Source organism: Cucurbita pepo, chromosome 8 (assembly GCF_057944985.1).
Source record: "Cucurbita pepo subsp. pepo isolate OVF chromosome 8, ASM5794498v1, whole genome shotgun sequence".
In the NCBI taxonomy this organism is placed as follows: Eukaryota; Viridiplantae; Streptophyta; class Magnoliopsida; order Cucurbitales; family Cucurbitaceae; genus Cucurbita; species Cucurbita pepo.
In genome coordinates, this window is record NC_141805.1 from 2,044,131 (window position 1) to 2,055,325 (window position 11,195).

An 11,195-nucleotide genomic window follows, 5' to 3' on the forward strand; every position below is an offset into this window, starting at 1 on the left:
TCTTGCATATTTGTGTAGCATGGAACATTTCATTTCTCGGGTAATACAAATCTCTTATATCACCTAGAAAATTCTCCAACTGCCTCCCTTAAACCACTGTTCCATCCATGTCTAACAAGGATGCCATGGAAGCTTTTGGGTGTTCAGAGAGCCTTTTAAGCTGTCAAGGCTCATAAGAGCCTGCAGTGGATTTGGATTTAAGTTGTTAGGAGGGAATCCACGGGATGATCATAGGTTTATAAGCAAGGAACACTATCTCTATTGGTATGAAACCTTTTAGGAAAATCAAAAGCAAAGCCATGAGAGATTTGGACAATATTATACCATTGTGGAGATTCGTGGTTCCTAACATAGAATCAGAGTCATACCCTTAACTTAGCTATGTCAATAGAACTCTTGAGTGTCGAACAAATAAGGTGTGAGCCTCGAAGGTGTAGTCAAAAGTGACTCGAGTGTCGAACAAATGATGTACTTTGTTTGAGGGCTACAGAGAAAGGAGTCAAGCCTCAATTAAGGGGAGGTTGTTCAAGAACTCCATAGGCCTCAAGGGAGGCTCTATGGTGTACTTTGTTCGACGGGAGGATTGTTGGGAAGGGAGTCCCATATTCGCTAATTAAGGGAATGATCATGAGTTTATAGGCAAGGAACACCATCTTTAAGAGGTTATGCGCAAAGTGGACAATATTATACCATTGCTGAGATTACTAACAAAAACCATTTCACATTTTTAAGCTCTGACTGATCAATACATAGATGAAGACAATGAAACTACTTACAGTGAACAATGTAGAAATCCAGACACTTTATGCTTTCCTCTTCCTAACTATGGTTACAGCAGTTGATCTCTAAGTTTCAGTTTGTATCGAAGATTCGATAACGAAACTCATAACAATACTAAACAGTGATGGATGGTATAATTTCAGACTTTAGGGGAGATGTTTAAACCTGAGGGTGCAGCAAAGGGCATGCATCATGGCTGTGATGATATTATGAAATAACAAACACTCTGAGTTCTCCTCTATCTCCTCTGGTGATCCGAGTATCATTGTCAAGGTAAGTGACTTCAAAGTCGCCACTTCCAGTGTTGGATGGAGGCCTTAGCGCATCTGGAAGCCGAGGTACCTCTAATGGAGGAAGCTGTGACAAGTTTCCAGTGGCTTTCACGGTGGTTTTCTGAAAAGTTATCTTTATCTTAGCAGAACCTGATCTCAGTACAAGTAGACAATAGAACAATTCTTCTGGTTAAGAAATGGGAAGTTGCATAGCAATGGCCTTGTAATTGTAACACCATAAGGAAAGGAATATCCTTAGAGAACCAACCTATGATTTCAAACACGTGAGCTAATGTAGCAGTGACTTCAGCAGGAGGTAGTGGCCAAGGAGCACCTAACTCGAGCTCTACGATGTTATCGAAATCTTTGCTGATGACGTCGATCCGCTGAAAAACCTATTGATGGAAATTTGAAAGTCAACCTTGTTAGAAACCACGAGTGTTCTCTTTGAGCATAAGCTATCATGACTTTACTTTTGGTTTTCCTAAAACGCCTCATACCAAAGGAGATGTATTCCTTACTTATAAACCTATGATCAGCCCCTTAATTAGTCGATGTGGGACTCCTTTCCCAACAATCCTCCTCTCGAACAAAGTACCCTATAGAGCCTTCCCTGAAGCTTATAGAGCCCTCGAACAACCTCCCCTTAATCAAGGTTCAACTCTTTCTCTGGAGCCCTCAAATAAAGTACACTCTCTATTCAATACTTGAGTCACTTTTGACTACACTTTCGAGGCTCACAACTTCTTTGTTCGACATTTAAGGATTCTATTGACATGACTAAGTTAAGGGCATAGCTCTGATACCATGTTAGGAATCACGACTCTCCACAATGCTATGATATTGTCCACTTTAAGCATAAGCTCTCATGGCTTTACTTTGGGCTTCCCCAAAATGCCTCATACCAATGGAGATGTGTTTCTTACTTATAAACTCATGATCGTTCCTTAAATTAGCTAACGTGGGACTCCTTCCCAGCAATCCTCAACACAAACATGAAGGAAAACGAACATTGTTCACTAAATAAGTTTTGTTAGTCATTTTGTTTGGAAGTTGTATGACAAGAAGAAGCACTCGTGTCCGGTTCTATAGTAGAGATAGAATTGAGAAACGACCAACAACAATAGAAATCAGAAATACTGCACCTGACCAAGAGTGATAGGAAGTAGCCTTCCCGTGGGAGGTCCCGGTCGACTTCCGCCTAGAGTGCGAGACGAGAATGCACTACTGTATATCAGTTTCCATCTCCCTTGCAATTTGTCAAGATCAACAGAGAGGTCCACAGGCCCTCCAGCAGCTTCAATCTCTTTAGCAGCCTCATCTGCCTTCTGTAAATCATCCTCGTTTGCAGCAAGACCTCTATTTAACCCGGAAACCGCACTCTAGTATAATGAAAAAGAAGAGCAAGTTAGGAATCACAGATCTCCACGATAGTATGATATTGTCCAATTTGAGATAACCACTCATTGGGACTCCCTCCCAACAATCCTGTACACCCACTTTCAATCAATCAATTGAAACAGAGGAATGAGAGGCAAAAGAGAGACCCACCAGTAGCTTGAGCTTCAAGGATGCAAGGAGTTCAGAGTTAGCCTTGGAATCATCATCAAGAGAAGGAGGGGAATCGGAAGCCGACTTCAAATAGAAACTTCTTCTGGGTCGGCCGTCGCCGGAAAGCAGAGGCCGGCGGCTGGAACACTTGAGCTTGAAACTGGGTGCAAACCCATGGATTCTGGATGGAGATAGAAACCCAGAAGAAGAACAATCGGAAGAACAGATCTGGAGTGGCGAGTGAAGCACAGAGCTCGCTAGCGCAGCCATGGGTGTGTTGATTGAATGGAGAGGGAAACTGTTTGTTTCTCGGGAAAATAATCGAGGGAAGAACAGAAAAACAGGGAAATTTTCTGAATCATCAATTGAATGGTTAGCAACGGTGGAATGTTATAGAAATCGAAGCAGGATCAATGGAGGTGAGATGCAGAGCGTGGACTGGTGGGACAGATAGGATTTGAGTGGAGCGATATGATTGGTTCGCGAAATGCCACGTGGTTCTGTCTAATTGAGATTTGAGATCTAGATTGCATCTTCCCGCTATAATCTTTTTGGATAAATAAATGTTTTTTTTTATAATTAAAGTAATAATTATTAATTTAAATAAATATATATATCTAAATATTTAAAATTTTATTTTTAAGAATGGTTTCAAAATAAAATTTAAAATATATATGTAAATTTTTTACTATTGCTAGTGGTCCGACTCACTTTCTTTTATCACCCTACTAGTCTTCGACCTTATCCTCGACATCCTAGTAATCTTAAAACTTATAATTAAATAGTTTAGTAAAAACATTCTAATTATACTAATTGTCTCGTTCAAATTATTAATTATTATTAAAATAAAATTATTTTATATTAATGACTTAAAATTAATCTTAATTAGCGTATAATTATACTAATGGTCCCTAGGACTGAGATTAATTACTCCAGATAAAAAAAAAAAATTAACAATCTTAAAAGGAGGATAGAAACTGTTTTTTAATCATTTAAAAATAATTATATTTATAATTAAAATTTCATAAATTTCAGACATTAAAAAATTTATTTTAATATTTATAACAACCTTAAAAGTAAGACGGGAAAATGTTAGACTGTAATTCTATTTTTGGATGGATTAGTCCAACTTAAACTAACTTTTATGATTTGAGTTAGTTTAGAGAGACGAAGGAAACTCTTAAAAAATAATAGTTTTTTATTCCTCCACAAAATATTGCCACCAATTATTAAGCTTTAATATATGGAAAAAGAAAACACCAAGGAACAAGCTCAAACATGTTGTCGCTTCCTGACAAAAGCAGAGCGTTAAGTGAAGAAAGCAAATGAAATTCAAAAGCTAAAATTCAGATTCAATTTCCCGCCCAAACCAAAAATCGAATCCCTCCTTTCATTCCCCCATTTCTGCATTCTCCAAATTCATATCCATCACTGAAATCAAATCCCTCTCCACTCCAAATCCAGATCTCAACATCCCCTCATAATTTTTATCTGTTATCGATTCCCATTTCATCCCATCATCACCGGCAAATCAACGCCACCGATGTCGGCTCGCCGTCTCCGAGATCGCAGCGGCGGATCCGCTGCCATCAAGCCTTCCAAACCTGTAACTCCGCTCTCATGTTCCAATCAAAAGACTAATTCCGATTCATCCTGCAGATTTTCGTCGGCGGGGAAAGAGAATCCGAAGTCCACGATGATGGCTCAAAAGCCCTCGATCCGGGCTGTGCCGCGAGTGAACAAGGCTGCGGCAATCGCTGTTAACGACGGCGAAAGTCGTGCTCGGTGGTCCACGTCTTCGGTTCCGAGAGGTAGGAGCTCTAGTCCTTCTGAGTTTATTAGGGGTTCTGTTGATTCTCGTAGGGAGCGGAGGGTTTCGGTTGATCGAGTGAGAGGTTCTGTAGGGGAGAATTATCAAACGGCTGGGGGAAGAGGTTCGAGCGTTAGAGGTTCTGATAGTGATAAAACGAAAGTAGGAGTTAAGGATCTGGATGTGATGGTGGGAGGAGGAGGGCTAACTGGATTGAGAGTTTATAGGGAACTGAAGGAAAATGTAAAGCTTCGAGCGAATATGGACGGTAAGAATCGGATTTCTGAAGCTAACAAACCGCCTGATGAGGAGAAAATTGAGGACAAACCACTGGGGTTTAAGGTTTTGGGATGCCATAGTGGGGAAGCCATTGATGATGCTTTAAGAAGCGATGGAAATGGTAAAAGTTCAATCGTTCCCGAGAAAGTACAGAGGGTTTCTATAATTAACGAAGAAGAAGAGGAGAAACCCAGTTTGAAATCTGAGAAGAAAGATTTAGAGATTATCAAAGAGGGAGGGCAAATTGGAGGAGAGGGGACTTCAAGCTGTACGAGTAACAAGTATCCAAGCAAGCTCCATGAGAAGCTTGCTTTTCTGGAGGGTAAGGTAAAGAGGATAGCATCGGATATCAAGAAGACAAAGGAAATGTTGGATTTGAATAACACTTCCTCGTCTAAGCTGATACTCACAGATATTCAGGAGAAGATTTCTGGGATTGAGAAAGCGATGGGACATGGTGCAGCTGGTTCTGGTGTTAAATTGGGATTGACGAGTAAGAACGATAGAGATACCAAGATGGTCTTAAAGGATGAAACTAAGGAAGCAGATGTTAACACTTCTGTTAAAGGTATAAACACCAAGGAATTGGAGGAGAGACTATTTCCTCATCACCAATTGCTCAGGAATCGGATGTCAATGAAATCAACGTCAGATAGCTCAAAGAGCAATGAAGTTCATGGAGTCAAGGTTGAAGATATGCCAATTGATGAGAACCCAATTGCTTTGGAGTTTTTGGCTTCTCTGAATAAGGAGCAAACAAAAGTTACCATGAGGAGCGAACAAGTTGGTATGGAGTTTTGTGAAGTCCAAGAAATGGATGAAAATACTTCTTCAGGATTGCGAGAATCATCAACTCAATTCAAGGGTAAGCAAGAAGCCGAGGTCATTCTCACAAGCGATGAGATTCTTGATGATTTTGATGATCGCGAGAATAAACAGGGAGGCCTAATTGGAGAGGAGACAGATGATACTAGCACCTACCAGATGAATGAAATAGGCACCAAAACCTCAACAGGTGGATGGTTTGTGTCGGAGGGAGAGGCCGTCCTTCTTGCTCACAACGATGGCTCGTGCTCATTTTACGATATTACTAATACCGAGGTATGCCATTTAACCTCTAATGAAGGCTCCCTCGTTTCTAACTGTATTGATTTAGTAAATGCTTCTTTGCAATAACCCTGAAAAGTTAGGCTAATTCACATGCATGGTACAACTCTACTAATCCGATGGACAATTGTTCAACTATTGATCTGAAATGGGTTTATGAGAATGCCTCCAGTTGTACAAACTGCTAGATCTTTGCTTAGATTTATTTCTTTACCTATTGTGTTCATCTGTTTAGGAGAAATCTGTGTACAAGCCCCCAGCAGGTATCTCACCCAATATATGGAGAGACTGCTGGATAATACGTGCCGCTGGAGCAGATGGTTGCTCTGGAAGATATGTGGTGGCAGCGTCAGCTGGGAATACGATGGATGCAGGTTTTTGCTCTTGGGATTTTTATAGCAAGAACGTACGAGCTTTCCAGATTGAGGGTGCAATGACCTCTTCAAGGACGGCACTTGCTCCCTTACCCCATAACATTGTGCAAAAGCGATATGCTCCTAGTTATATGCTGGTACCAGAAACGGAACAGTGGTGGTATAAGCCATGTGGGCCTCTGATTATTTCAACTGCTACCTGTCAAAAGACTGTAAAAGTTTTTGATGTCCGTGATAGCGACGAAATTATGAACTGGGAAGTGCAAAAGCCAGTGGCAGCAATGGACTATTCTAGTCCCTTGCAGTGGAGAAACAGAGGGAAAGTAGTTGTAGCAGAAACAGAGGCAATATCTCTATGGGATGTTGCTTCTACAAGTGCTCAGGCATTGCTCTCTGTTTACTCACCTGGTTGCAAAATTTCTGCTCTTCACGTTAACAACACAGATGCTGAATTAGGAGGAGGGGTTCGACAAAGGTGCTGTGATTCTTTATTTTTAATTACACTGCTCTCTTTATTTTTAATTATACTGCTCTCCTGGTTGCTTGAAAAGGTTAGGAAATACGGATTCTTTACCCTAGCATGTTATTGTTCACTTTGAGCATAAGATCTCACAGTAGAGATCTATTCCTTACTTATAAACTCATGATTATTCCTTAAATTAGCTAATGTGGGACTTCCTCCCAACCATCTTCCCCTCGTACAAAGTACAACATAGGGCCTCCATTGAGGTCTATGTAGCTCTCGAGCAGCCTCCCCTTAATCGAGGCTTGACTCCTTTCTCTGGAGTCCTCGAACAAAGTACACTTTTTGTTCGACACATAAGTCACTTTTGACAACACCTTCGAGCCTACCATTTCTTTGTTTGACCCTTGAGGATTCTATTAACATGACTAAATTAAGGGCATGGCTCTGATACCATGTTAGGAATTGCAAATCTTCACAATGGTATGATATTGTTCACTTTAAGCATAAGCTCCGATGGCTTTACTTTGGACTTGCCCAAAAGGCTTCATACCAATGGAGATCTATTCCTTATAAACCCATGATTATTCCTTAAATTAGCCAACGTGGGACTCCCTCCCAACAATCTTCGACTCGAAATTCATTTGAAGATGTTTTTCTGAATTTCTCACATATTTATCCGTACTCTATTTGAAAACTAATCCATTGCCATATCCATAGTCTAAATAGGTTTATCTATCAGCTCATTTTATACTGATTCTGTGAAGTTTGCGTTTGTGATATGCAGAATAAGCTCAGCAGAAGCAGAAGGAAACGATGGTGTGTTCTGCACAACAGATTCTGTAAACATTCTGGACTTCCGCAGCCCATCAGGAATAGGCTTAAAGTTGCCAAAAGCTAGCCTCGGCGCACAGTCAGTTTTCTCTAGAGGAGATTCTGTGTACGTTGGCTGTTCCAGTGTCAGGCCAGGAGGGAAGAAGCAGCCTTCTTCAGTGGTACATCAGTTCTCTATTCGTAAACAGGGCCTCTTCTGCACTTATGCATTGCCAGAAACCAATGCACACGTCCATCATACAGCAGTAACTCAAGTTTGGGGGAACTCAAATCTTGTCATGGCTGTCTGTGGATTGGGGCTGTTTGTATTTGATGCCTTAAATGATGATGTCTCACAGTCCAGCTCTGTTGATCCTGAAGGCACCCAAGTGGCGGTCAAGGAAGTTGTTGGTCCAGATGATTTGTATTCGCCTTCTTTCGATTACTCGACGTCCCGTGCGCTGCTCATTTCGAGGGATCGCCCTGCATTATGGAAACAATTGCCATAGGTACGTAATTTAAGCTGCTGGTCAAATGCTGTTTGGCTTGATCTGTCTTGAAAAGCTGTATAAGATGTTTGTGTCTTTTGGTGTTCTAAGTAAGATGGTAGAGCAATAGTTCTCTCTATTTATGGTTAATGAGATTGTGTTTGTTATTGCCTGGTTTTGCGTATGGATGTTCTTTCATACAGAAAAGAGATGAAGTTGTCAAGTTTTTTGAAACTTAAGCTGTCTGTGACAAATTAGACAGAACTCTTTTGAAGTAGCAATTTGTGGCTATTTGAATTGAGAGTTGGGCTGAAAATAGGTGAGGATATCTTCGGTTAGTCTCATGACTTTAAAACGTGTCTGCTAGGGAGAGATGTCTACATCTTTTATAACGTTTCCTTCCCTCACCCTTCTCGGGGGCCTAGTGTCCTCGCTGGCCCACTGCCTGGTGTCAGGCTTTAATATCATTTGTAATAACTCAAGCCCACCGTTAATAGATATTGTTCAATTTTGCCCATTACAAATTGCTGTTAGTCTCGTGGTTTTAAAATGTGTCTGTTAGAAAGAGGTTTCTATATCTTATATAAGGAATATTTCGTTCCACCGATGTACTGGCACACCAGCAGTATTTAGCTTTAATACCATTTCTAACATCCCAACCTTACTACTGGTGGATATTGTCTATTTTAGTTGGTTAGCTGTCAGCCTCACAATTATAAATGGTAGGGAGAGGTTTCCACATCTCTTACAAAGAGTCTTTTCAATTAACGTGAGATATATCAATAATCCTTTTGGCTTTTACTATTTTGATATCAATATACTCGCACAACACACTCATCTTTGATTGATAAATCACAGTCTTCGCCTCTTCGCCCTACGGGTCTCAGGGCTTCGCCCCTTTACCCTTTACCTTCTTGAACTCCTTTTCCTCTCCAACTATCAGCTTCTCTACGGAACCATAACTATGTCTTGTCTCATTGCTTCCTCTGCCTTATAGTCTCTTTTCTTTCTGTTCTTTCTCGCTCTGCTGCCCACTTACTCCTGAACTACTCTGTATTCCCTTCTGACCCGTAACCTATTCAAAGAATGAATGAAATCCTTCGCTTATTTTTTTAAAAGTTAAAAAATTAAAAGACTAAAATGAAACAAATTAAAAAAATTAGAGACTAAAATAAATATTTTGAAAGGTTAGATTAAGATATAAAATATGGGAGACGAAAATGAGATATAAACTAAACTTATTTATGAAACTATATGTGAGATCTCACGTCGATTAGAGATAGTAACGAAACATTTCTTATTAGTGTGAAAGCTTCTTTCGCTTAGATGCATTTTGAAACTGTGAGGCTAATAACGATACGTAACGAGCTAAAACAGACAATATCTGCTCACGGTGTGCTAGCAAGGACGCTAGGCCTCCAAGAAAGGTGGATTGTGAGATCCCACCTTAGTTTGGGAGGGACGAAATATTGCTTATAAGAATGGAAATATCTCCTTAGCATGATACATTTTAATACCGTGAGGATCACGGTGATACATAACGGGTCAAACATAACGGGTCAAAACATATAATATTTACTAGCGGTGATAAATTTTTGTTGACATATCTCAATTGAGATAAAAATTATTCTCGGTAAAAAATTAAATATAAATTAGTATGGATAGGAGACTAATAATAATTAATAGAGGTTGGTATTAAGTCCATAAATGTTAAATAATAAAATAATAAATATTTTAAAATTTGAGCTACACATAATTATTTTTAATAGGCGTAATAAAAGTTGGTTGAGAATAATAAGTGAACTTTATGATAGTTAAAAGTTTACATTTATTGTTATAGTAAATTACTGTTATTTATGCATTTATTTTTAAACTTTACTGCTTACTTTTACTTTTATGGTTTCCCGACTAGGACTACACCTAAAATCGTACACTAATTTTCTATTTAGTGTTTATAACATTTATTATTATTATTTTTGTTCTACCAGTATCGGTGTGATTGTACCTTGTCCAATTAACTATGTTCGGGTTGGACCGACATTTTTTTATATTTTTTTATAGTATTCAATTTATTTGTATCATTGACCTACTTTTTTTAATTTCATTGTTCGGTAGCTTATCCATTAGTTTCAACTTGAAAACGTTCATTTAGTCTGTAGGGACGTATTCCGAACGGAACGAAAAATCCTGCTTGAGAAATGAGGAGGAAGCGACAAAATATTTCTCTCTTTAACTAAATATTCACGACAAAAAATTATATTTTTTTGTCGCTTGTCCCATCTTACCTAAATCCACCTCATCGTACCCACTTTGAAAATTATGAAATATTATTAGATTTATCGAGATATTTTATATTTTTTAAATAAAAATATATTAAAAAATAGAAATTATTAATTAAAAAATTATTTAAAATAATATTTTTATATATAATATACCGTAAAACTTAGCCTGTGAACCTTAAACTTAACCTGTAAACCCTAAACCCTTAACTCGGTTGGAATCTCGCCTTCATCTTTATAAAATATATATATATATATATATATATATATATATATATATATATATATATTTATTAGAGACTAGAATAATAAAATTTTAAATTGTGATGATGAAATTAATTATTATAAAAATTTGTAGACAATAATAAATAAATAAAAACCCCAAAATACATGAACCAATTTGTTGGCATTAATTAATGGAAATGAAAGTTTGTTTCATTGAGTAGGTTGTGGTTGCTCTCTCTTTAATTTAATTTAATTTTTTTTTATAATTTTTTATTTCTTATAAAAAATATTTCCAATAATTCAATAATTGAGAAATTTTTTTATTAAATATAATTTTTTAAAATCGGGAGAAATTAAGCATAAAATAAAAAATGGAAAGAATTTAGGTGTAATATTATATGGACGAATGGTATCAAATCAAACATATTTTTAATATTTGTTTAAGCTTAATTCATTTCGATAAAATATATATTTTTAATATTTAGATATATAGATTATTATAAATAAATAAATAAATAAATATATTTGTAGGGTCCAATTCTAAATCTCGATCTATTTTTTCAAGGCCGATTATACTGAAAAAGGATCGACATGGTCCCATCTTAATGCCCACTTGATTCGTTTCTATTTTGAAATTGAATCCTGTAGCCGAAATAGAAAGACGTTTGACAAGTAACATGTTTTAAAAATTTGTATTTTTTCATTGGAAAAATATTTAAAATTTTCCATTTTTTTTAATCTAGAATTTTAATTT

The 11,195-nt window shown here is 37.7% G+C and overlaps 2 protein-coding genes across 2 annotated transcripts; one reads left to right on the plus strand and one right to left on the minus strand.

Annotated features, from left to right (window-relative positions):
• Positions 1-701: 701 nt before the first annotated feature.
• Positions 702-2,924, minus strand: FIB4 (Plastid-lipid associated protein PAP / fibrillin family protein). Its single transcript, XM_023665504.2, has 4 exons — positions 2,604-2,924; positions 2,198-2,434; positions 1,321-1,447; positions 702-1,202 (listed from the first exon to the last, which is right to left on the minus strand). The coding sequence occupies exons 1-4, from the start codon at positions 2,871-2,873 to the stop codon at positions 988-990; spliced, it is 849 nt and encodes a 282-aa protein (XP_023521272.2). The 5' UTR covers positions 2,874-2,924; the 3' UTR covers positions 702-987.
• Positions 2,925-3,904: 980 nt separating this feature from the next.
• On the plus strand, positions 3,905-8,171 carry LOC111800897 (KIN14B-interacting protein At4g14310). The gene is made up of 3 exons (XM_087126566.1): positions 3,905-5,793; positions 6,035-6,648; positions 7,424-8,171. Exons 1-3 carry the CDS (start codon positions 4,147-4,149, stop codon positions 7,956-7,958), a joined length of 2,796 nt encoding a protein of 931 aa, XP_086982692.1. The 5' UTR covers positions 3,905-4,146; the 3' UTR covers positions 7,959-8,171.
• The last annotated feature ends 3,024 nt before the right edge of the window (positions 8,172-11,195 follow it).